The sequence below is a fragment of the Sander vitreus genome, chromosome 13 (genome assembly GCF_031162955.1).
Source record: "Sander vitreus isolate 19-12246 chromosome 13, sanVit1, whole genome shotgun sequence".
Taxonomy (NCBI): domain Eukaryota; kingdom Metazoa; phylum Chordata; class Actinopteri; order Perciformes; family Percidae; genus Sander; species Sander vitreus.
Window position 1 is genome coordinate 26,109,069 of NC_135867.1, and position 26,573 is coordinate 26,135,641.

A 26,573-nucleotide genomic window follows, 5' to 3' on the forward strand; every position below is an offset into this window, starting at 1 on the left:
CTGGCTTTATGGCTGGGTCGCTATCCAGCTGAACAGCAGCAGTATGAGGAGGGCTGGTCGCCGCCTTGGCTTTCCTCAGGGTGCTACATGACAGAGAGCCGTTCAGTGGTAGCTGATCACAGCACAGAGGAGCTGAGCCAGTACAGCTCAGCTCTGGACAGCAGCCTTCTCAACATCATCTCTGGGAAGAAGCAGCAGGTACATGGGTTTACTCAACAAGACTGTTACAGTGTTTTACAATTGGTTAGACACTCTCTATACTGAGTTCCCTAATTTGTTGTTCTCTCCGGGTTGGGAGTGAGTTGCTGCCCCAAGCTAAGCAGTTCAAGCAAGAGTAAACTGTGAAATGTCTCCTCCAGAAATCCAATTCACAAGAAAATGCAGACGTTACAATGGAGGTGTGCAGGCCAGAAGCTAGTGGGAGTCTGCTGCTAGATACTCACAACACCAGTAAGACATTGATATTTCCTGCCACTGAAGTGTGAAAAGAATGTGTGAGGATGATGTATGTGAACCGGTGTAAATGTTTAACTCAGTTTGAATGTTTTCCTCCCCAGAATATGAGAGCTTTCCCAACAACTCTGTGAAAACGGACTCTGATCCTGAAATCAGTGGAACACAGGCTCAGTATACACCCAGCACTAACACGTAAGGACACTGACATGAACCTAAGTGCTATATTGTAAAGTACATTGAGGATCTATATGGGATTAGATGCGGTTACATAGTGTAGTGTGTGGGAAAACTATTAATAATTAAGGCTCATCTACAGCATGATAAGGCCAAAGACAATTGTAGAAAAGGATATGTTCTGATATATAGGATGGCCCTTGTTCCCGGAGTGTCAATCAAAACACAGTAAGTCAGGGAGGATTACTTTTTTTGAAAAACACACATTAACAATGCAGTGAAAGCTTTAGGAATGGCTTACTGGAAAGAGGTGGCCTACTGATGCCTGCGAAGTAAATGTTTAAATATAGGGAAGGGGACCTTCAAGGGGGCAAATATACTTTGCTCGGATATAAAATGGCCTGCTAGTAGCACATATAACACTGTCCACAATAACATCTAACTGTCACTGTCTAACAGAGAAACTAGTCTGCTAATCACCTCCAAGTCTATTAACAACTACAATCACTGTGGAACAGATAACAGCATATCAGCTTAACAACAATATTAATAGGAGCATATCTGTGCTGCCGCTCATACAATTAACTTTAATAAAAACAATCTGGTGCTCACTGTGTGTGTGTCTGTGTGTGTCTGTGTGTGTGCGTGTGCAGGGCTCACTTTGACATGGCTGGGCTGGCTGAACTCTCCAGCATCTCATACTCTCCAGCTCAGCCTCAGGAAAAACTCTACAGTATCTCATACTCCCCAGGGCAGCCTCAGGGGAAACTCTACAGTATCTCTGTGAGCGGACAAGCCCCACCCTGTAATAGTACCCCACGTAGCCCAGGTAAACCCACACACAGTGTGCACTATAATGAAAAGTACCTCTATTTTTCACATCATTTGACTTGGGTGTTTTCGCCCATAAATGTTTAGGCAGTCCCCCCCAAGTTTATAGCTACTAGTAATAACAGGTGGAGATGGATCAAATATCTAGAACATTTAAATCTGCATAAGAAATGCTAGCTATGCCCCTGTAACTTAGTTGTCACATAGCACCACACTGTAGGATCAACATCAAGGAGAGTAGATGGACAGAAGGGGAGATACAAGAAGATTTACATTTACATGGCATTCAAGAAATCACTACTTTACTGGAGGAAGGCGACTGTAACCTGCCTACGTATGTGCATGTAAACCCACTGATGGACAACTATAACCATTTAAATTCCAGTAAAGGAGAATATAAGTGACATAAGGTCTTTCCATGTTGCTCGTGTTGTGTTTTGACAGACGTGCGCCGGCGTGTGATGACAGGAACGATTGAGGCCAATCTCGCAGACTCCCCTGTCTGCAGCCACCTCAGCTCTGTGCATCTCAGGACTGAGAGTTTCACCACACCAAGAGAAAGCTGGGTAAAGTCATTTCATTCACCAGTGGGGGTTTCTGCAGAGGACTCTGGATTGACCCAAAGCATTCTAACAGTCAACTTGCCTCCTTTTAATTCACTCCAGCTACAGCATCCCGTACTGTATATGTCTTACATATTTGTTTGGTGTTGGTTCTAGAAGATTAGAAATGACACCAAGAGAAAAAAGTTGTTAAAGCTATTTTTAGCTTTTAGCTTTTATATTTGCTGTTACCTGTCAATTCTTCAGACTCCACCTTTCGACCCAGCCAGCAGTCCCCAGGGCTCCATCACAGCCAGCCAGGAAGAAGGGCAGTCAGATACTATATCTCCCATCTGCATTGGAGAGCAGAAGCTAGAAAAGGAAGAAGAAGAAGAAGCAGGAGTGTCTGAACAGGAGCAGATTGAAGAGAGGCAGGAAGAAATGGATGGAACTAGTCAACCATCTGTGGAGGCAGAAGAAGAGGAGGACAGGGCAGAAGACGAGCTTGACGAAATGGAGGAAGGATTGCAGATGGTCAAAGGGTGCACTGAAGAAGAAAAAAACATGGACGAGGAGGAGGGAGGAAGGCATGTTGAAGAAGGCAGTGAGGAAGAAGAGCATGGCTGCTGTGACCCACAGAGAGGTGAGAACCAACATGTTCTGATGAACAGTCCCCCTGTGGTCAGGCTTTATGCAGTAGATCCCTGTATCACCACAGAGCCCTGGTCTGCAGCATGACACATTTTGGAATAAAATAATGATAACATAGGGCTGCTCCATATGGAAAACATGATTGAAATCACATTTTTTGTCTTTTGGAAAGATGTTGCATTTATTGAACTTAAAAAAACAGTGAAAACGTTCAACAAATCAACAGTGAAAACACCTAGAACTGTAGATTTCTTTTAATACTTTCCCATTTGAACACTTTTTTTCATTCAAAACAAAAGACTAAATGAGAGTTGACTTGCAAAACGTAATGTGCAAAATCATCGTTTTTGTGGAAGAGCCTAAATAAGTAGGGGAAAACAAGCTTTTAATGTGAAGCAGCAGCAACAGTAGGTTAGCATTAGCACTAACTTCATCCAACAGTAAACATGGAGGCTGATATCAAAGAAGTAGAATGGGAAGGTGGACAGGTGGCTACTGCTGAAACAATGCCGACCATCCAAAAACTGGGTTTGATTGAATGGAAATCTTAACATGAAAGCTTTACTAACTAAATGTAAGGGATTCTTATTAAGAATATTATTTAATGTCATTCAAAAAACAAACATCAGTTGATATTGTATTAGTTTTTTAATTTGCTAATATACTGTGTATAATACATTGAACTGCAAACAACAACAAAACGTATCTTAGTAAATAAACAATATCCATAGTATAATTTCAATGCCTCTCACCACTGCATAGATGCTTGGAGATTTATGCATTTGACTTTGTTTTAAAGATGTGGGGTCAGAAGAGGAGGATGAAGAAGATATTGGTGACAGGAGGAAGGAAATAACATTTGGCAATGGGGAAGAAACAGGGGGCAATGCCTTGGTTAAGATCAGTAAGCAAAAAGACGTGACAAATACTCAACAATCTGGCCTTTAGTTGAACTGGGAATAGTGTGGTAGTGTGTCAAGTATTGTTTACTGACAATAATTCCCAAAGTCTTGGATTGATGTGTCCATCCAGGTGAGCTTGTTGCCGACACAGTGTCTGCACATCAGAAGGAAGGGCTCAGGGTGTCTCTAGGGTCACAGCAAAGTCCCAGCTCATTAGAGGACACAAAAAGGTGGGTGACAGCAGCTGTGTTTGTTGCACAGGTGCCAGAACCTCCACCCACTCCCACTTGTGCCTTTTTAGTCTCAACAATGTCAATCTGCTTAGCTTTGAGTTATAAACACAAAATTCCAGGTTTATTCAGATTTTGTACCTCCTGTAGCTGAGTCCTGGTAATGTAACTACCGTCTGTGTGTGTTCTCCTTTTTCCAGAGCCAATTCAACACTAGATGATGTGCTGCAGGGCTTTGTAGTGGAGGGCACCAGGAAGAGCCCAGGAACAAGTGGAAGGGTTGCCACACTGTGAGTTTCAAGTACATACAGACTAGGCATGACTTCATGCTACTAAAAATCTACCCGTCAAATGCAATTTCAATTCATATCCTGACTTTTTTTTCAGTTTGTTTTGCTAGTTAAAGACAGCACAGTTAATTAGGCAGAAAAGTCAGTTATTTTGGGGCGACCTCTAGCTCACCCACTAGAGTGTACGCCCTATGTGGGCTGAGGCCTTAGCAGCGGCCTGGGTCAATTAAAGGCCATAAAAAGCCCAAAAAGTAATCTTAAAAAAAAAAAAGAAAGAAAAGTAAATTATTTTCTCGACAACATTCCAACACTTGCCCACTGGGGGCATGAGCATGGCAGTGTTACTTGCTGTCTAACCCTGGAATTCCACCAGGCGCAGGTTGCCGATTGCTGCCGCAGCGCCGCCAGAACACAGCGCAGACACGCCTGGTGGAATTTAGGGGTAACACTTTGGTCCAGAGCAAAGTCCAGACAAATATGAAAAGAAATATCCTGACAGAGTGCCTCCCTTGCTAGGTGTCAGCTGTTTGAAGGTCAGACTGGTGATGATGAACACCCAGCAGGAGACCATGCACACAGTCAGCTCCAGTGATGACTCAGCCACCACCTGAAAACGGTCTCAACTGGTAAAGTTTAAAGTGGGCATGTGGAACACCAGGGGCCAGGTGCAAAAAAACTCTGTGTAGAGACAACACTAAACCTGTGTGTACAAACCTGTGTAAAACAGAAATATGCATACACACATTCTTTTTGTTGGATTTATAAAGCCACACATGCGCCTGATTCTGTTTTATAAATCTCAGTCATTGTGGAGCTGGGTGCATGTGCACGGGCCTCATTTCAATGGCACAGGTAGCTATAAATAGATGGAGAAACGCCCTTAAGCACCCGATTTGGATGAATTTGATTTACAGGTCATTTAAACGGCATATTCCGTTTGAATATTCCGAATTAGGCCTTTTTTCAAAAATAGCAAGAGTGCCAGTATTATTCGAGTTTTAGAAGCTTGTATACAGCACATTCGGAGTATGCGAATGGTTTTTTCCGCAGTTTGCCACAATTTCCAGCTTCTTGTCCGTTTAGGGCTTACAGTTAGCTTGGTGCGTTGCTATGGTTATTGTACACAAACCAACCAGCCATTAGTTTGCAAGGCTGCCGTAGAGATGAATGGCCAAAAGAAAAGTCCATATTTCTGGTCGAAAGGAGAAACGCACCTACTTTTATCATTGATTCATTTGCTTATCGTATAAATCTAACAAAATGCTTCACAATCCAGGATAAAAATGAAGGCATTGTTTATACATCCTGGCCCCAGGGGTAGAAAATGTGGAGAAAAATAGCAGCATTTCTGTTAAACTTGTAAATACACATTATTTTGGACAGATTTATAAAGCTGTGTGTGCACATGGTTTCTGCTCTACCGGTCAGTCAAACTACAGGAGAGAAGTGCAATTTCAGACTTGTTGTTGTCATTATTTATAGCACCTGTATAAAAATGATCTCATTTATCTGTCAGCTACCATCACTAGTGAAACTTCAATTACCATCATCAAGCGTATTATCAATTCATTTGGTTTCTAGCATCCATATCAAAACAGACTTTAAAGTGCAAGACTTTGATGCCAGTAATGATTGAAAAAATGCACTTGATAATCTCACTGTGGTTCTGTAACGAGTCAAATTGAAAATGAATTCCCTGTGCCTTTTCCACTCTGTATGTTTGTGAACACAGGAGGAGCACCAGACTCTTCAGGAGTCAAATCAGCAAGGGAAATGTTCTTTTATGTTACTAGTGCATTTACAGGGAAGTTCTGTTTGTAGTGCACTGTTATTAGTTTGATAGTTTTAAGCAAGGTTTGTTATCCTGCAACATTCTCACAATGTTACACTAACAGCTTCTAAAGCTGTGCATGAAATAACTATGAATGCAATGTTTGAAATCACAGCTGTATTCATTTGAATTGTTAAAAGAATTTTAATGAAATCCGTTCAGAAGTCCTTTTGATGTAAAGTCCCAATGAGTCATCAGGTTCCAACGTTACAGCCATTTGAAGAAAACACTTTCTGCTAAGGTTTTTATTTTACATTGTGCTATTTCAGGATAGGCAAATAAAAACGATATAGAAAGACACACCGTCTGATTTTAAACAATTGTTCTATCCTCCCGCCCTCTCCTCAGAGGAACACCGACCCAAGCAAAGGTGTTGAATGCCATTTAATCTTCAACGTTCTGAATTTCAGTCTACGCACCTGGACGCTGAATCGACCATAGATGTGTAGGTGAATATGACTGTTAGCCCATTAACGGCATTCATAATTCTCCTTTGGGTTCCATATTTGTTGCAGAAACGTATCCCCTTTGACTGATTGATACAATCAGACAGCTGTCTACAGTCTAGTACAGGAATATCAGCATCACTCATAAGCAGACATATGAAGACATTTATCAAGAATGGACATCACCAGACGTCCTGACTTAGTTCCAGAGTTTAAAGGAGAGGTCACTTAAAACGACCGGGTCGGGGTATGAAACCTTTCAATTCTTGTGCCCTTACCATGGTTTCAGATCTATCTCATGTTTTTATATACCTCGGGTAAAACCTGATCAAAGAATAAACGGCTTCTGGACTGAAAATAGGACTGCTGTGCCCACAAACACCTGGTGGCCTGGATGCATCCGGTCTGGCCCTGAGAGCCTCTGCAGTCTGATCCTTCAGTAAGCTCCCCCCCCTCCATACTCCAGGTGGGGGAGTGGCCAAATCCAGCCCAGCCTGTAACAACACCCACCCACTCAGTCTCCATTGGTTGACTCAGCTCACATGGCGAGACGAACGTGGCCTTTCCTGTCCAACTCGACTAAAGAGAGGTGCTGCAGGACCTTCAGCTTGGCATCGCTCACCTTCATCTTCAACTGCTTCATCTTCTGCACGCTGAGGGAGCCGCTGCAGAGGACGACAGGAAACAGACAGGCACTGCAATAATCTGATCAATTCAATGGGCCTCATGTCAATGAAATGACGCAGCACAATGTTGATAATCTGAGACTCTTTCTAAGTTTAATAAAGACCTGTTGTACAGAAGCATCAGTCTTGTCAACAGATTGATATGGTCTTACGGGGCATTTACACTAAAAAAAGCAATCCAGCGATTTGCCACAATGTTGTGCGGCGGGAGGGCGGAGCGTCAATGTAACGGCCTATTTGTGTGTCCTGTTTTCTTAAACCCTCCAACAAAGCACACGTAGACTTTATATTTCACAGTTGCTGTTTTCTGTCAGATCGTTTATAGATCTCGACGTTTACGAGCGCACTTGAAGGCAGCTTTATTTCATAGGAGAGAGAGAAAGAAAAGAGAGGAGCGAGACATAGAGAGTGCTTTGTTGTTGCAGGAAACATTCAGCTGTTACACACACTCCCGGGCAGTTCAGAGCTCGTGTTTGGTGTATTAAAACCTTGTGGCAGCGAGTTTCCTGTACGGGACTCTCGCACCGACGAGTCTGATCTCTGGTTACGACTGGCCACCGCAGCGTGACGTGGGGTTGCGTTTCTCCAAAACTTTTCGGCAGAGGCACGCTGTGTTTTTTTTTAGCGTCCCCCCCGCAGCAACCCCCGCCGCAGCCTGAACCAACGTGGTATGACTTTCTTAAGCCAAAAGGCATGTTATCTGTACGCATTTTGAGCTATCCGTGTGTATGTCTACGCTGTATACAGCAGACGTAAACATACACGCCACTTGGCGCGTTATCGCCGTCTCGCCGTGATATTGCGAGAAGAAAGCTACGGATGGGTTTAGGAAAAGAACAATGGGGTTGGCTTTAAGGAAACTCCTGGGTGAAAGTCCTGATTTTCACCCTTTCATACTACTCGCTACGGCATAAATTCACACTCAATCACAAGGTAATATAAGTCAATGGAGACCAAACGGCGTTGATAAACACGCTTAAAACCGAGTATGCGTCTTGATAACACGCCAATAACGGCATACGAATTGGCGTGTCATACATACGCCACTTCATGAGATCAGTCTGGCCTAAACCGACGCAGGCTGTCTTGAACGCGGTCTTAAACCCGAAACTTTCTCAAAAGGTAGTTTGACTTCCCTTGTTTAAGATGCATCACTTGAGAGTACACCGGTGTGAATATGAACATGTTATTGTGCATATGACTGTAAAATCACTGCAGTTGCTCTCCAACCTGTTGTTGCCGAGGTGCTGCTGCAGCTGCTGGTAGAAGGCGTTGAGGTCCGCCAGCTTGATGTTGGAGCGCACGCTGGGAGGAACCGTCTCCAGCGTGGCTTCACTCAGCTCCTCGTACTCACAGCCTGGGGATGGACACGTATCTCTTCTTATTTTGCTGTGTGCGGGATGTTTCTGGCTGTCAGCAAAGAGCCTTTGGGCCCCATGTGAGGGTGTGTAACCCCCCCCCCCCCACAGCCAATAACAGTGCGCAGGGTGCGCAGCGCGTTCATATTTCCAATACCGCCGCTTTGTCACGCCCCTTGTTATCCAACACCCACACACAAGGCGCCCTGTAGCATTTGGTGATGGTAGTATACAAAAAGTATATACAAATACATTCTTTATGCGAAGTACCTGACAAATTGAACTTCAAGTTGCAGTGTTTCAAAAAATCTAAGTCTGACAGTAGAAGCCCTGGAGGCAAAACATTCATCTTGTCGAGCCTCTACAGTAGAATTTCCTAGCTGTGATTTCAGAACTATTTGTGCAAATATTTCTTAAAAAGGTGCAGTAGGTAAGCCTTATAAAACTAGCTTTCTGTCATATTTGCTGAAACTGACCCTATGTTCCAGTAGAACTACAGGAAGCAGGTCATTTATAATAAATCCAGCTCCTCTGGCTCCACCTACAGCCTGCGTGTCAATCACTGCTCATGCACACGCATTCATTCTCCCTTGTGGGGGGAGGGGCTTAGCAGACCGTTTTGGGCTTTAGCAGAAAGGGGGGGAGGGACTGAGAAGTTGTTGATGTTCAAATGTTTTGGCTAAGTCCTGGATCTTCACAATCCTACAGCACCTTTAACTGGTGGGTTAACAACTCAGCTTTTTGTAAGCTACAGACTGTAGAATACTGATCAAACCCCGGATCTGTTTAATACAAACCAAAAAGAATGTGCTATACACAAAGTGTGTTCCTCTCTGAGAACAGGACACTGGGACTAAACAGCATACGCCGATTGTTAAATGACTGACGTGTTAACAGCCATGATAGTGGTGGCTCTTTATTTATGTAAGCATGCTCAAAATAACAATGCTTACATGCTACCATCTTAGCTTAGTTGTGTTAGAATGCCGACATTTGCTAATTAGCACCAAACCCAAAGTAGAGCTGAGGCTGATGGGAATGGCCTTAGTTTTGTTGGTATTTGGTCCCAAACTAAAGAATTAGATGAAAATGTTGACCTGATGAGCCATTTTTCCTCTGGCTCTACCAAAGCTAGCACAATTCATCCTGAGGGGGAACATGAATGTACTCAATGTCATGGTAACCCTATCCAATATTTCAGTCTGGATTAAGGTTGTGGACCGAACCAACAGACGGACTGACTCCTGCCACCTCTACAGTATTGTGGATTATTGAGAGCGGAGTGGAAGACTAAGAAGGTAACAGACTCACTCAGTGGCTGCTGGGGGCCAGAAGCCTCTACAGCAGGAGGCACCTGGAAAACAAACAGCACCAGAGATGATCAGCGGGACAGCAGACTGGGGATGCTAAGTGAACACTCCTACATGTGGGCCTGGGTTTTTTACACAATCACCGTTTCTTTGTTGAACCGCAATGAATTGCTAACATTAGCTAAGGTCTTAAGGCGTATGACTCATAGTCTGAGTTTTTTTGTGATTGTCGCGGGCAAAAATCCTTGATTATGCGTCACGTTTTCTTAAAAAAATGCGATGGAATATGCGGGATATTTATGCGATGAAACTGCGGGAACTTGCAAAAACTGCGGCTTCATCGCGGGGTTCGCAGCTTTTCGATGATGTTCACGTCGCGTAATAATGTCACTTCATAACGTTCCCAAGGCAACAGGGGACAATGGCTGCTCTTGTGTGACGTAAACGCAACATTTTTCAACTTTCTGCTAAGATATATGGGATGCTGCTGTTGAACTGAGGCAGAGCAGACATTTCAGTTTACAGGAAAGTACTGATATGTTTTCAATGAAATTGTTTTTTATTCTTAGAACTTTAGCTTTTGTGATACATGTTCTGTGTTTGACTGTTCCTTGCTTATTAAAAGAAAAACACTTATTGCTGGCAATTCATATCCATGTTCTCCATCCTTGCATAAGAATATAGAGCAGTTGTGGTGGTGTCTCATGTTAGAATGTTCCATGACATGTTTGATCTGTTACACAGGGAATATTGAACTTTAACAATAATAAATCGCAATATCTGGCAGAAAAATGGCAATTAGATTTTTTTTTTCTTCCTCTAATTGAGATAAATAAAATCCCCGTCCACTGTTTGAGAATTGACAGGATGTAATATCTGTAGTTATACAGCTTAGTTTAAGCTAGTCTCCTCTTAAGCTGAACAGGTGACAATCCTGGAGGAGCTCAAAAGACAATAAAAACAATATGGTTTCCATATATATAGGCATATTATTTGATTCACAGTGAGAAGCCCTACATCTAACTCAAAGTGTGATATGATGACCCCCCACTCATAAACTGAGCCTAGAACAAAGCCTTGCTGCTCAGTGAACCGCCGGAGGGATTTTGTCGGGATGCAGCCAATGAAGTGGCGACAAAGGTTAGCAATAAACACAAAGGCTTCTGGGTAGCGATTGGGTCTTACCTCTGTTGTGGTCTCACTGGCCGCTGTACCCAGGAGCTCCGCTGCCTCCCGCTCTGGCGCCGTCAGCGGTGGAACCTGCAGCACGTCAACAAGGACACGGTCAAGCGTTGGTACCCGCAGCTGCAGTACATTTAGAGATTAATCAAGAGGAGGACATGGCACGTTTCACATTTATTTTATTTTGTTATGACAAGGTACGCGGCCGCTGCATGGAGGAGTAAACCTCTATACATGGGCGTGCACTCCACCAGGCGAGCCACCCTTTAAGAGCCCGCGGGTACCCTGTATGATCATCATGTACTAAGTACAGACCCATATACGTTTAACTGCAATGGTTGTACAATTCTGCACCTGGGGGCCATTTCTCCAAAACTTCAACGTGCAAACAGCGAATTTGCAGCATGAGATCATTTCCTCTCATGTTTACTTTGACTCATTGTTCGTAATCAAAATGCACACCGTACTTGCGTGCCGCATGCATAAACCCTGCAGGACTTTTTGTCATGTATCAAATGTATCTGCCGTCTGTGAGCGACAATCTTTGTGAAACGTGAATCTGCTACAATTAGCAATGTGTGTGTGAATAGTGCTCGCAAATGGCTTTTTGTTGACAGGAGTCATGTGCATCAGAAGTCATCACTGGCATCATAATCTACTGAAAGACTGTAGAATATGGAACCTTTCCTCTGTATAGAGTAGGAGTACATACGGCAGGAGTGTGAGCAGCGATGCTAGCGTTTGTGTGGGTACCTCCACATCAGTAGTCTGCTGGAGGTGTTGGACCAGCTCCATGGCACTGCTGAGGTCGCTCCTGATGGAGTCCATGGATTCTTTCTGTGCGACTGCGATCTCCTTCACCTGGGAGCACAGCGCTGTGTGTTTGGCCTTGATGGCCCTCAGATTCTCCAGCATCAGCGCCGGGTTCTCCTGCAGGCACAGTGTCTATTAGGGCTGAACCACAACTACATGTGTTTTGTGTGGAGCCATCTTAATGTGTAAAGTAACTAAAGCTGTAACAGGTGAATGTAGTGGAGTAAACAGTACAATATTTCTCTCTGAAATGTAGCCGAGTAGAAGTAGAAAGTGGCACGAAAAGAAAAGACTCAAGTAAAGGACAAGGAGCTCGACATTTGTACTTAAGTACAGTACTTGGGTAAATGTACTTCGTTACATTCCACCGCTGGTTTATTGTATTTATTAGGATATATAACGATATCCAAAACCTAAGACGATATCTAGTTACATATATCGATATCAATATATTGCCCAGCCCTACAATGGCCCATAAATATTGTCCACCAATAATTCCAGCGTCTGAACTACAGGAGCTTTTTTTAATGTCCTGCAGACTGCAGATGGTGTTGGATGGAGTTTAGTGGATGTTAGTCTTTAGTTGGGTGGGAATGTCAGCAGAAATAACAGCTGTGGTTTCAGTTATCACCTCAGCGGGACATCCATTCTCTGCAGCGCTGTTGATGAAGTCCAGCTTCAGCCGCTTCTCGATGTAGTCCAGGTCTGCCTCGGACTTCAGGAACTGCAAAGACACTCAGCTTTACGCTCTGCTAGCACACTGCTGTACACACACACACATACCCTGCTTTAAGTAGTTATAAAGTTTGAAATAAAAAAAAAAAATGGCATGAAGAATTTAAGAAACAGTAACACAATGTGCAACTGGTAAAACATTGCCTATTCAGTTTCTGTGGATAAAAAGAGGCAAAAGTTATAGCTCTCTAACTATAGGCAGTGTGTTACAGTGGTGTTTGATGGGACTGGTTACATATAGGGTATGTTAAAGATGAATCCATTATTGGATTAGATGTCAACTATTAAATGAAAGGCCAACTATTTTGATATTTGATTAAATCTGTTCGGTCTAAAATCTCTGATTCTAGCTGCTAAAATGTGAACATTTTCTAGATTCTTCACTCCTCTATGACAGTAAACTGAATCTTTGGGCTTTGGGAAACACTGATCAACATTTTTCACCATTTTCTGACATTTATACAGACCAAACAACTAATCAATTATGCCCAACCGAGAAAACAATGGACAGATTCTGCAATGGGAATAATTGTTGGTTGCAGCCCTAGTTATGGCACAGAATGTCCTTTAGCATAGCATTTATCTATCAGTTATTGTAGAAAGCAGTTTTGAACGAGCCAGATAATGTGACCATGTGGAGTGTAGCACAAGCTCACAGGATAGCAGCCAACACTTAGACACCAGGGTTTTTCCACACAACAGTTGTTTAGCCCGGTGGCAAGTGTCTTTTTAAAAACGAGGGCCCGGCTATGACCAGTCCCAGACTGACGGCAGCATTAGGCCTCCTGCACACTGGCTGAGTGGCGTGAGCGTGGCGTTTCTGTTGCGTGTCAGTTGCGTGGCGGCTGCGTGGCGTTTTCTATGTCTTTACACACCAGAAACATGTGTGACGCGGCGCTGCTGCTGCTAGCCTTGTCTGTACACATGCCCCATAAACATAAACATATACTGACCTGATTACAGCAAAGACAGCGTCGGCAGTACTGACGGCAAAATAGGCTACAGAATATTTGGCTCTGTATTGACAGGTGCAATATTTGAAAATCGATAATTATTTATTATCATTTTTTTTTTTATTACATTTATATCTGCATTTATGTCCAAACCTAGAGACTTTCAAACATCAAAATGTCATTTATTAAATGTATTTGTGTCAAAATGACATATAAACATCTTTTCCTATTCTATGCTGCCTGGAAACACTTCCAACACGCTTGCGTGTCGCGTGAAAAATAGGCGTCGTCCTATTTCTAGCATGCAGGCGTTTTTGGCGCGGCTCGAGCTGTCACACAGGCAGTGTGCAAGCTCTAACCTGTTACCGAAATAAAAACGGACACGCCACGCAGCCAGTGTGCAGGAGGCCTTAACGTAGAGCCTAATAGTTTCGGTGATAACAGAATCATGGACGGAATCGCAAAATTGAGAAAGAAAAAGCTAAACCAGGTGTGTCAAACATATGGGCCGTGGGCCAGAACTGGCCCGCCAAAGGGTCCGATCAGGCCCGCTGGATGACTTTGCAAAGTGTGACGTTCTTTTTCTGTAAATTTACGACTTTAGTCTTAGAAATTCTGAGTTTTTTTTCCCCAGAATATTACCCCTCTCTCCAACATCAAGCTGAAAAGAAACTGTGGCAGATAAAGTTGCTGATCTTTCTGGACTGGTTTACTGGTCTGGCCCACTTGAGATCAAATCACGGGTATGTGGCCCATGAACTCAAATGAGTTTGACACCCCTGAGCTAAATGCAGCTTCCACAGGGCCCTACATTAAGTCAGAGCTAAAAACTAACTGGAGATTTGAAAATATGACTATGTCTAAGTTTCCAACCGAGCCACCCCACTAGTTTAAAAAACATCTTAAAAATACAGAAAAATTAGCTCAGCTGGTGAAGCGCGCACCCATATATAGAGGTTTACTCCTCGACGCAGCGGCCGCGGGTTCGACTCCAACCTGCGGCCCTTTGCTGCATGTAATTCCCCCCTCTCTCTCTCTCTCTCTCTCTCCCATTTCATGTTTTCAGCTGTCCTATAAAAATAAAAGCCTAAAATGCCCAAAAAATAATCTTTAAAAAAAAATATATATATATATTTTCCCAGTGGCTTAGGCCTGTTGGGGGGCAATTTAGGCCTGGTGGGCTGCCGGGCTTACAATACACTGGCCTAGTCTCACCCACTTCATCAGACCACACAATGGTCCAAAGATCATGTCCACTGGACTTGATACAGTCTAGAACTGTAAAAGTAGTCAGTGCAGCTGGTCTCTGCAGTTTTCAGATGCTTTGACAATACTATTGCACTGCTAGCTGTCTGATACAGTAGTGCAATGAAGTCAGAGCATCTGCCAACAGCTGAAGCTTCAGAGTTTGAGACGTTTCCATCGCTTGTAACCATTTTCTGGCCAATGCCCTTTTAACATTGCACTGCTTTTCTAGAAGGGTCACCAGTAGCACAATATAAAAGGGGCACTGGACAGACAGAACACTGGCTTAGCCAAAGGCCGCACGTTCTCACGGCTCAGGGAGTTGGGAGTCAGTGTGTCACATAAATGTGAGGAGATATCTCGCTGTGTCAAACGGAATGTGTTGGCATATGTTGTAAAATGTAATATATCCTATACGCTCAGTTCAGCACTCGGTCCAGACTGAAAGATCTCAACAACTATTTTTGGTACAGACATTCAAGGTCTCCAGAGGAGAAATCCTGGGGACGTCGAAGACATCGGTGAGAGAGAATGGGATGTTTTTCAATAAAAAAAAAAAAAAATTTAAAAAGTGACATCATTTTGGACCATTAATATTTATATATCAGTATCTAAAACATTGGAAAAGCTCTCAAACACCATTAAAAAAGCTTGAAGACAAAACTTGCTAAAGAAGTTCACTAGGGACCAAATTAGATCTGAGAAAAGTCTTTTAGTTAGTTTAATGCTTTTTTCAACATTTTTTTTGCAGCATTTCACATTCATTCAGCTTATGTGCTGCCAAAAACGGCTTGGGTCGTGCACTTAAGACTTATAAATAATGGTAGAGGAAAACCCTGAGTTCACATTTGTACACATTGGTTTTGAGTGAAAGGTCTCTAGTAGGATACTACTACTATACTTTATTTTGTAACTTTTCTAGTGTGAACACACCACATACTAAAACCTGCTTAGAATCAGTACAGTGGCTTGCATAAGTTTACACACCCATGCTAAAGTTGACTAAAAAGAGGAATATAAAAATCATCTTTTGGAAATTGATCTTAATGCCTTAATTAAAAAAAAGAAGAAAAAAAAGAGGAAAAATCCAATCTTTAAGGACACCAATTTTCTTTGTGAATGAATAATGTATCGTAAATAAATAAATGTTCTTCCTTAAAATACAGGTGGCATAAGTCAGTACACCCCTATGTTAGATTCCCATAGAGGCAGGCAGATGTTTATTTTTAAAGGCCAGTTATTTCATGGATCCAGGATACTATGATCCTGATAAAGTTCCCTTGGCCTTTGGAATTAAAATAGCCCCCCCACATCATCACATCCCCTTCACCATACCTAGAGATTGGCATGGGGTACTTTCCATAAGATCATCTCTCAATGTAAATCAAACCAGCTATTAGGCTAACTGAAATAAAACCATGCCAATTGGTGTCCTTAAAGGTTGGATTTTTCCTCATTTTTTTAATAAAAGGCATTAAGATCAATTTCCAAAAGATGATTTTTTATTCCTCTTTTTAGTCAACTTTAGCATGGGTGTGTAAACTTATGCAAGCCACTGTATTAAGGATATGGGAAATGGCAATTGAGATGCTGTTGAAAGCTCTGGAAAAGGCTAGTTAGCGGACCTTGAGTTGAGATTATTTGGTCAAACAGTGTATTGGTTTTATTGGACCTTCTGCAGTCCTCCTCTGCTTCCTAATTACATTTACTTACGAGCGTTACTGTAGAGTTTCGAAAAACGTAACGTTATGTCTGGAATAAAAGTTAATTGTCTGTAAGTTGGAAAGAGCTAAAACCTAACGGAAATATATTAGAGCTGTAGTGAAAATGACTAGTCTCTAATGCTGAACTGTGGCCAGCTGTGTTGACTGACCGCTGGCTTGTTGTTATGATGCTACATTACAGGAATACTTTTTCACACGGAACAACAGCTATGTAACGTACAGGTTTTAATGGTGGCCATGTTTTATATTTTGAAGAAGGAAGCGGCTTTTGACAGCTTAACGTTAGGTGTGAACCGCTGTTGTTTTAATAACGTTAGCAATAGTTAGTAAGACGGAGGGACATCACATTAACGGTACGTAGACAGGCCTGCTGAATGGCGCAAAGGAGTTTGAATTGTTTATTAATACAAAGAGAAAACCATGACCTGCTGCTCTTACTGTGGTAGGATGAATACCCCATCGATAATTAATGGGCTGCCAAATGTGTCTGGAATCGTTCACCAAGGACAACAAGCTAATTCAGAAGGTGAATATTACAGAAAATAAAACAGCTTTACGCTATGCTTACCATCGCCTCAAGCTTTTCAACTGTTGTCTCCATGTTGAATAGTTTTCAGCCTGATGCGGGCTCTGTCATTGGCCAGCTGTCAGGAATGGAGAAAGCCGATTGGACCGCTGTGTCTACGTGTGCGCCATATTACTGTCCGTCTCTTCTGTGAAATTGCTGATTTTTTTTAATTCAAAGAAACTTTATTGAGCGTATATTTAGCGTATATATTGATATATATATATATAGTCACAAAAGCACTTTAAACAGAACACTTTTGGAATAAGCTCATCCATGATATTCTCTAATATCAGAAAAAACAAACATTTTATGACAGTTTTTCAAATTGATTTCAGCTTAACTAGGCTACATTTTAGACAGCAAAAACACTTTGTTTATGAATTGCATAGCCTATATAAACTTAACACAAAAAGTAAGGAAATTTGTGTTTGGTAGATTATTTCTCTGTGGTAACAATGCTTTTTGGCAATAAATCTTATACCGTTGGAAAGCCTGTTTAGTTTCCTTTCAAATGGTGCCCCATTTGTAAGGAACATGCATTTGTGGGATGAGCAGCAGTGCTGAGTATGTGGGTTGCGCCCATGAAAAATTTGCCAAATCTCTGCCAATGCCAAACAGCTTATTCTGCCATTGACTCGTTTGGTGTTTGGTGGATTGGATGATTGAAGTTTGAAGAGTTATTGGCATATTGGCAAGAACATATTGGCAATTTAACAATTTATTAATTTCACAAACAGGAGCCTCAGTAGCGTGTGGAAGAACCATACACAGCCACAACAGCCTGGCACCTCCTCCTCATGCTGGTCACCAGCCTGGTCACACACTGCTGTGGGATGGCATCCCATTCTTCAACCAGCATTTGTCGCAAGTCAGCCAACATGGTTGTGGTCACGAACAGCACGCCAAAGCTGATCCCACAAGTGTTCAATGGGGTTGAGGTCAGGACTGCTGGTTCAATGTGCCAGGCTGTTTTTAGATGACTGTTTTGGGGCTTTTCCCTTTATTATATATAGTGACAGTGGATAGACATGAAAGGTGGAGAGAGATGGGGGATGACATGCAGCAAAGGGAAGCAGGTCGGATTCGAACCCACGCCGCTGCAGGACTCAGCCTACATGGGGCAAACGCTCTTACTGGGTGAGCCCCAATGACTACATTTTTAAAAGCTGACTCCCAGCAACCTGTTTCACAGCCTGAATATGAAAACTCTCTGCTTCTGGGAGAATTTTCTGAGTCAGCAAATCTGCCAAATTCTGCTTTGAGTGTTGCGTGATCGCAGTTTGAAAACAGTTTCCGGTTTGGCGCACAACTAGGCGGGCCAAACGTTATTGTGAACCTAAATTGATATGCGGGCCGGATCAAAATTTGCGAGGGGCCAGATTCGGCCCACGGGCCTTGAGTTTGACACGTGTTTTAGAGGGACACAAGGAAGTCCCAAACAGACAAGGACAATACCAAAAACTTTTAAGTTTCCGTTTTCACTCTTTATTCATTCAAATGTTCCCATGCACCTTATTTCTGTAAAATCTGAAATCTCTAGCAACAATAGGGCTGGCGTTGTTCTTTGTTTTATTGTCACAATGTCCAAAGAAAAGACCAAAACCAAAAATGTGTAAGTGCGTCTGACAATACTTTGACTTCTCTAACATGTCTGTGGCTCTCAGCTCCAGTCAATGGTTACTAGCTAGCAGCGTAGCATTGCTGGCACCATGACAAAGGTTTCTCGTTATAATTATTTGTCCTACTGAAGACATCATTCTTTAAAACCATTCACAAATATATAGTTTTCATTTCCTAAAACAGCTTGTCACTGTAGCTTTTAGCAAACGTGCCTCAAACTGGAGGAAACAGCGCACATGTTGAGAACTATTTTCAGTGGCTGATTAATCCACATTTGGTGCTCTAACTATTTTGGGCAGCGGGACGGTGTGTGTGGGATTGAGTCAAAAAATATGACGGAACATGTCACCCACTGCAACAGTGTGGCTCATTGTGCCTTTAAAATTGTTTTTCTATTTCTTTGTGATTATACACACTCTCAGGGGAATTATCTTGTTAGATGAATAATTCCGTACTTTAGTTATATTTAGTAATTATCAATGGTTCTCACTCAAAGGATACTTCCCTATCACCATTTCTAGCTACTGGGGGACCATAGGCAGGCTGGGGGAACTCATATTAATGTTAAAAACCTCATAAAGTGACATTTTTCATGCCATGGGACCTTTAAACGATGATCACCGACCCTTTTTTTGACAAGAAACAAAAACAGGAATTCAGCACAAGCAGGTGGCAGTTAGCTACATTTGCACACACAGAATTTATTTGGCCATATCGAAGATATATTCACAAATGGAAAAACAAGCTTTTTCACCTTCCGTAAGTCACCGTAGAAAATACAGTAGACATATTTACAGAAATTCTTGATGACTTCAGAAAATACACTGCTGTTTTGTGTAGCGTTTTGTTTTTTACAAACACATTAGCGACATACTAATATTATAAGCATGGAAGCAGCTAGCCTACCTACTAATACGTCTTTTATGTCAAAAGGGCGATCAATTTTGAGAGTGAAAAAAATGTCTCATAAAACAAAATCAGTTCAAATATGAACAGAGCCAGAAGCTTGATCGAAGTATTTAACCGGGGGTTCAAGTTTCTATGATATTACAAACTGTCTAAAGTCAGGTTGCGTTTGAGTTTTAAGAACACACCATCATAGTGGTCACATATAAAAACTATTCCTGTACAGATACTTCAGGGAAGATCAATGGTTGTTATGATACTGTAAGATTAAGGATGTGCTTCTGGACTACTATTCCCGTTTTTTTCATCATGCAACACATCAATGTGGACCTCTTAGTATGCTGGTCACGGAAGGACGTCATTAACAGCACTCCCAGGCTGCATCCCAGGGAGCTCCAGCCTCTCGCACTCTGTCAGCTTCAGCGTTAGGTGCTGGGCGATGTCATTGGGTTCTGTGTACAGTGCAGCAGGAACATTCTGAAGGAGAGAGGGACAGGTTTAAGGCTACGTTTACGTTGCTACGTTTTGGTTTCAAAAATGTCTTTTGCTACGTTTACACCACACATTCACACTGCTCTGGCGTTTCAGAGCCCCTGGAGGAACCGGAGGGAATGTGGAAACACTTCTGACCCCGTTTTGGTTTGGAACGTGCAGGGCTGGGTGGAAGTCTCAACGGCCGCAAACGGAGACCTTTGGCAACACCGACACTGACGCCAACGTTTCGCCACCTGACTGGGTCTTAGGCCGGCTGCACGCTGGCTGCGTGGCGTTTCTGTTGCGTGGCGGCTGCGTGGCGTTTTCTATGTCTTTGCACACCAGAAACGTGTCTGACGCGACGAAGCTGCTGCTGCTAGCCGTGTCTGGACATATGGATGTTTCCCATAAACAAATGCCGATTTGATTACAGCAAAGACAGCGTCGGCAGTATTTTATTACATTTATATCTGCATTTCTGTCAAAACCTAGAGACTTTCAAACATGAAAATGTCATTTATTAAATGTATTTGTGTTAAAATGACGTTTTTACTGGGTGTAACTGAACAGGTCAAGATGTATTAACACAGAGCGGTGAGTTACTAACAATCATTAGTACATGAACATCAATAGTTTTTTTCTGGAGTCATGTTGAAATATAACAAACATAAAACATTTCGCAATACTTAATAATTTACTCTCATAAACATTTTTTTTACTTTGTGGCAGTATGATTGAGGACCAATGTACTCAAAACAATGCATAGATTGTAATTTCCAATGTATTCTGCAGGTAGAGATATTACAGATTTCCATTCTGTGTGACCAAACAATTCCTCACTGCCCAGACCCCATCAGAAAATGTTTTTATTCCCAGTGGCTTAGGCCTGGTGGGGGGCAATTTAGGCCTGGTGGGCCACCGGGCTCACAATACACTGGCCTAGTCTCACCCACTTCATCACCACACAATGATCATTTCTTGTGCCTTGGGAAGCATGAGCAGTACGGGTGGGTGGGGGGGAAGGACGACGATTTTTAAATTGATTCTTTTCCCTACAATCAATAATTGTACCAATGATTCACCTAAATATTTTCTAAAGTAGTTAAATAGTTTCCAGCAAAACAGATGGAAAGCAGAAAATGCAGAGAATCCATGTTCTGTTCTTTACAAAGTAAATAAATGTCAGACTGACTGACTGAATATGATCTGCATTCTTCTTATAAACTATCAGTTTTTAGAAATGTCTCATTGTATATTGTCTCTAGAAGTGTATTATTCAAGTTTTGTTTTTGTTAAAGAAGGAAAAGAAAATCGCAATACTCAATACTTTCCAACCGCAATACTCCTAGAATCGCAATAAACGGAAATCGCAATACAAATCCAGTCGGCGCCAATGTATCGTGAAAAGAATCCAATCGGGACAAAAGCACACCGTCCCAGCCCTAGTGAGTACATGACGGGTCACAGCTCACCTTCAGTTCTGCTATCTGGCTTTCTCTCGTGCTGAACTCTCGTAGCATGAAGTTCTTCCCAGCCTGGAATCACAAACAGCACCAGCGCCCATTACTCATTAGAGCCTTTACCATTAGTCAGTGTGGATAACCTCGGCCATATTTAAACAGCACCATGCGCTGTATTTCGTCCTGGCTGGAGGGAACCAACTTGCCTCGTGATACAGTCGTGTGTCATTTATTCTGATCAGCACTCCATCCACTCGTAGGAAGAAACGCAGCAACAAGAAGAAACTGGTGGGCATCACCCTCTGCATCAGCAACAAGACACACAGCAACATGTTACACTAAACTTATCCGTTCAAACTGTTTGCATGCATCAAGAAACAGTATATTACAGAAATGCAAACAAAAACAAATTGCATTTTTTTAGCTAACAAATTGCATGTTTTTAGCTAGCTACAGGCACTTTGGTGGCCTTTGAAGCAATTTGTTGCATTTTGTGGCGCAGATTGTTTTCCCCTGCGGTGGGCGCGGCTTTCGGAGTACGAGGCCATGTGCTCTGTCTCTATGGGCAGCTTTTAGGTGTGAATGTGTTGAACTGTGAGAGCTGGGCTCTCCCGGAAACGTCCCTGAATGAATTAAGGGTTCAAAAACATGAGCTGTCAGCTGGAATTATGCACTGATTACACCGACTGTGGCCGAAAAAATTAATTCAAAGCTCAGTCTTCCTCTTAAATCAGGGTTTCCTGACCACTATAAGGTTTGGGTGCAGCTACCGAGCTGTTTTGGGTAACTTAAAGACTTTTCTCAGATCTAATGATGGGAGTCGGACTTCTTTAGCGAGTTTTGTCTTGAAGCCTTTCTGCTCTAGTTTCAGACACAGATATGGTGATAATAACGGTGCAAAATGATATGACTTTTTTTTTAAAGAAAACAAAAAGAAAGACTCAGAACTACCACAAAGTGACACAAACTGACTTCAAAGAGATGCCAAATAACCACAGAGACCCCAAATCACCCCAAAGAAAACACAAAATCCCCAAAAAGAGACACAAAATCTATGGGGAAATTGCTTCTTCTTTTTTTTTTTTTTTAATTGAAAGACGTCACATTTTCTTGATGAAGGACGCCTAACCCCCCTCCCTGCAAATACGCGCTTCTGAGTCTTTCACAAACCATGGGAAAACAATGTTACCAAATCTGGTCGTCGTTTTGATCCATAGTATCAGCTGTTTAACATCAACGCAGCACTCACAATTTTGGCGCTGATCATCGAGACGCCGTGGTCGTGCAGCTCGTCCTCGAACAGCAGCACCTCGTCGAAGAACATGATCTGTTCCCGAGCCTTGAGCTTCTCCATGTTGATACGCTCCGCCGTCTTCACCACCTTCACATGAACCACAAGTGGAAATCAAACACACTCACGTAAACCACACACACATAACAAAAAGGTGTTGAATATACTGTGTTCCATTCCATTACTGAGCATCTGTAAGGCTCTCGTTGGAAAACTACCACGGTCCCTTACAGAACTTCTCTGTCACTCAGAGGGACATTAGCAGACTCGCTCTGCTGACTGGCTTTTGCTTCATGTTCCACGAGCTCACTCTGAACTTGGAAAAACTGCTTTTAACTTTAGGCTACATTTACATCGCTCCATTTTGGTTTAAATTGCTCATATTATGCTCATTTTCAGGTTCATAATTGTATTTAGAGGTTGTACCAGAATAGGTTTATGTGGTTTAATTTTCAGAAAACGCCATACTTTTGTTGTACTGCACATTGCTGCAGCTCCTCTTTTCACCCTGTGTGTTGAGCTCTCTGTTTTAACTACAGAGTGAGACCTCTCACTTCTGTTCCATCTTTGTTGGGAGTCGCACATGTGCAGTAAGTACAGCTAGCTAGTCAGTTGCAGAGTATGAGGGCGTGTCCTGACAGTACCTAGGTAAAGACTACTAGCCAGTCAGAAGCAGAGTATGAGGGCGTGCCCTGACAGTACCTAGGTAAGGACTACTAGCCAGTCAGAAGCAGAGTATGAGGGCGTGCCCTGACAGTACCTAGGTAAGGACTACTAGCCAGTCAGAAGCAGAGTATGAGGGCGTGCCCTGACAGTACCTAGGTAAGGACTACTAGCCAGTCAGAAGCAGAGTATGAGGGCGTGTCCTGACAGTACCTAGGTAAGGACTACTAGCCAGTCAGAAGCAGAGTATGGGGGCATGCCCTGCTAGCAGCTAGGCGAGCATTATAACGTGTGTTCCAAAGTGACCACGTTTGTCTCTGAAGTAAAGGCTGGACTACAATAGAGCTGTTTGGAGCAGTTTGTGAACAGTGTTTTCTGTTGGAGATGGTAAGTCCCTTTGGGGGGGACTTTGGGCTTTTTCACTTTGTAAACCCATTACATGCACAAAAAGATATAGAACACAATAAAGGAAATGGGAAAAGCCAAAAAGCATAATATGAGCACTATAAAAATGCTGCTACATTTACACCTCTCATTCCCGCTGCTCTGCGATTCCCCCCCTCATTCCCCCTGCTCTGGCGTTTCCCCCTCTCATTCCCCCTGCTCTGGAGTTCCCCCCTCTCATTCCCCCTGCTCTGGCGTTTCCCCCTCTCATTCCCCCCCTGCTCTGGCGTTTCCCCCTCTCATTCCCCCCTGCTCTGGCGTTTCCCCCTCTCATTCCCCCTGCTCTGGCGTTTCCCCCCCTCTCATTCCCCCCCTCATTCCCCCTGCTCTGGCGTTTCCCCCTCTCATTCCCCCTGCTCTGGAGTTCCCCCCTCTCATTCCCCCTGCTCTGGCGTTTCCCCCTCTCATTCCCCCCTGCTCTGGCGTTCCCCCCTCTCATTCCCCCTGCTCTGGCGTTCCCCCCTCTCATTCCTCTCATTCCCCCTGCTCTGGCGTTTCCCCCTCTCATTCCCCCCTGCTCTGGCGTTTCCCCCCTCTCATTCCACCTGTTCTGGTGTTTCCCCCCTCTCATTCCCCCCTGCTCTTGCGTTCCCCCCTCTCATTCCCGCTGCTCTGCGATTCCCCCTCTCATTCCCCCCTGCTCTGGCGTTCCCCCCTCTCATTCCCGCTGCTCTGCGATTCCCCCTCTCATTCCCCCCTCACACCGACCCCAATATTTCGCAGCCTGATTTGACGTTTCGTTCGCAACTACCAGCAGCGGGCGGAGTATACACGCTGCCTCCTGTGTATGCCCAGTATACCAGAATGTTGATGAGATATTTTGGTTTGGCCCTGTTAGTTTAAACGGAGATTAGTTCTTCTACTGGAGCTAAAAACACTTGTGTGACCAGGGATAGCTTTTGGCTCAAAACTCTGCTTAAAAAACAAAACGTAGCACGGTAAATGTAGACTTGGTGCACCGACTCCTGGAACAAATTACAGCACTTTCTTAAAATCAACTCAATTGTGCCTCTTGGACAATTTAGAAATCTGGTTCTTAACCTGCAAACTTCTACTTGTAACTGCTTTACATAATTGTACTTTCTTTTGCATCCCTATTATCCTAATTTATTTATAAAATCATTTTTCTAATTCAGAAAGTTTTAGTGTCTTTCTATTTTTTCATGATGGTGTCGCTTCATTTCTGTGTTGTTGTTTTTGTCTTTGTAATTTGACACAATGTCTTTATAAAAGAGGGCCGCCCCTCAATGATTTCTCGAGTATAAATAAAGGTTGAATGAATGGATATGACCCACCTGCAGCTGCATACTATCTCCTATAAGAGTGCCTTTGTAGTCTGTGGTGTATGTCCAGTCGTAAGGTCTCACCACCTCCTTGGAATGTTCAGAGTCAGCTCTGGAAGGAGATCACAGAGATGTTAACTACGCAGGTGACATGCTCTGTGTCTGGGAATCAACGCCTTTATAGATCTTTTACATCGTTTTCCGACACAGAACGCCACTATTTTCAAACTGGAGTTTTCTTTCTTTAAAAGGCAAACTATGCCTTAATTTACCTTAACTGAACAGCTTGGGAGTCATTGGAATGGTTATATGACTTCTTTGGAGTTGAATGGTGGTCATCTCGCTCCCCCCTAGCGCCTGTGAGCTGAAAAACCACCCTCGCAACTTTGGGCCGGCGAGCTGCCGGCCTCAGCATCAGGAAGTACCGCGTGATATCAGGTCTCGCCATGTAACGAATTGCTTCACGGCACTGCACACATACGCCCATTCAGGAACCAGCTAACAAGGTAGCGATGGAGGTTTTCACACTATCGTCATGACTGAGCCGGTTAAAAAGAAGCAGAAAGCTAGGAAAGCATTGTCGGAGGAACAGAGAAAGAGGAAACAGCAGACTGACCGAGAGAGGAGTCAGACACGAGTAAACATAGGAGCTGCCAAATATCTATTCTGAAGCTGTAGGGGGGGCTCTATAGAGAAACCTGCCAGCAAAAAGCGAAAGAGAAAACAGCGAAGAAATGGCCAAAACTGCATAGCGCCTCTTGAAGTTGCTCTGACATGAATATCTGTGATGTCCTGTGGTGGCAAGATGACATTTTGTTCTGCTCTGAAACCCCTGACAGCTTTGACATATCAAAAGTTAACAAAACGATCCCCCAGCTGGGTTGTTAGTCTTGCCTGCTCTCCTGCCATTCCTGAGCACAGGCCACCTTGACAGCGTCCTCCATGTTGTTGACTCTCTTAAGGGCGTCGATGGCGTTGAATTCGATGCCGTAGCCTTCCGTGTGTTGGATGCGCAGGATGTTGTCACCAAACATCATCTCTGGAAGGGAGGGCATGTTCATCTCCTCCGCTAACCTGGAAAAGGCAAACGGCAAACAGCTGGCTAACACCTTTCAACGTTTAAAGCTAAGTGCATAGTTTCGGTCGCCCCCCCCATGAGGAATTCTAAGTAACGACAACAAAACTGCCAGCACCTTCAGTTCAGCAGCCTCTCTCTCATCATTTGTCACCATCAAGTGTCCCCTCTGTCAATTACAATTCAGTGAAGACTTTACTGCCTTTCTTAATCAAACAGCTTCGTGAAGGTTTTTATTTTTTTATTTTTTTTGTCAGCTACAAAAGCATGATTTCAGAATGGATTTAGGAAACACCGTCCCATAGTGATGTTTTCCACACAATAACAAATGGGTCATGTAGAAACTCTCTTATCTCTCTCCCTGAAGCTGACCAGTTCTTGTTTTTATGACAGATGTATTATCTCCAATACTTGAGGCTGATCTGACCGT

General features: G+C 43.2%; 2 protein-coding genes and 1 long non-coding RNA gene across 6 annotated transcripts in view; 1 reads left to right on the forward strand and 2 right to left on the reverse strand.

Annotated features, from left to right (window-relative positions):
• Positions 1 to 6,768: 6,768 nt before the first annotated feature.
• ska2 (spindle and kinetochore associated complex subunit 2) lies at positions 6,769 to 17,026 on the reverse strand. Of its 3 annotated transcripts, none has more exons than XM_078266875.1 (7): positions 16,928 to 17,026; positions 12,334 to 12,465; positions 11,643 to 11,819; positions 10,893 to 11,012; positions 9,709 to 9,751; positions 8,270 to 8,396; positions 6,769 to 7,018 (listed from the first exon to the last, which is right to left on the reverse strand). In XM_078266875.1, the coding sequence occupies exons 3-7, from the start codon at positions 11,802 to 11,804 to the stop codon at positions 6,892 to 6,894; spliced, it is 579 nt and encodes a 192-aa protein (XP_078123001.1). In that variant the 5' UTR covers positions 11,805 to 11,819; positions 12,334 to 12,465; positions 16,928 to 17,026; the 3' UTR covers positions 6,769 to 6,891. The 3 variants fall into 3 exon arrangements, with proteins under 3 accessions (XP_078123001.1, XP_078123000.1, XP_078122998.1); XM_078266874.1 differs by having other exon boundaries at positions 10,893 to 10,967; positions 12,334 to 12,426; positions 16,928 to 17,023; XM_078266872.1 differs by having other exon boundaries at positions 12,334 to 12,426; positions 16,928 to 17,023.
• LOC144528328 (uncharacterized) lies at positions 16,602 to 20,932 on the forward strand. Its single transcript, XR_013502885.1, has 3 exons — positions 16,602 to 16,712; positions 16,806 to 16,885; positions 20,042 to 20,932. It is a non-coding gene; the product is annotated as an uncharacterized LOC144528328 (long non-coding RNA).
• The window catches only part of tiprl (TIP41, TOR signaling pathway regulator-like (S. cerevisiae)), a 9,702-nt gene continuing 2,331 nt past the window's right edge, over positions 19,203 to 26,573 (reverse strand). For both annotated transcript variants that reach the window (XM_078266870.1, XM_078266871.1), the window contains exons 3-8: positions 25,963 to 26,142; positions 25,081 to 25,180; positions 22,637 to 22,768; positions 21,594 to 21,689; positions 21,400 to 21,462; positions 19,203 to 19,930 (exon numbers count right to left, since the gene is read on the reverse strand). In XM_078266870.1, coding sequence (XP_078122996.1) covers positions 19,799 to 19,930; positions 21,400 to 21,462; positions 21,594 to 21,689; positions 22,637 to 22,768; positions 25,081 to 25,180; positions 25,963 to 26,142 — 703 coding nt within the window. In that variant the 3' untranslated portion in view covers positions 19,203 to 19,798. The remainder of the gene's footprint in view (positions 19,931 to 21,399; positions 21,463 to 21,593; positions 21,690 to 22,636; positions 22,769 to 25,080; positions 25,181 to 25,962; positions 26,143 to 26,573) is intronic.

Excerpts from the sequence above, each read along its gene's own strand:
- ska2 (XM_078266872.1), bottom strand. The coding sequence starts at position 16,960 with ATGGAGACAACAGTTGAAAAGCTTGAGGCGATG. Across the intron at positions 11,820-12,333 it reads AGAATGGATGTCCCGCTGAG|GAGAACCCGGCGCTGATGCT; the intron begins GTGATAACTGAA and ends CTGTGCCTGCAG. Across the intron at positions 8,397-9,708 it reads TGGCCCCCAGCAGCCACTGA|GCTGTGAGTACGAGGAGCTG; the intron begins GTGAGTCTGTTA and ends GTCCATCCCCAG.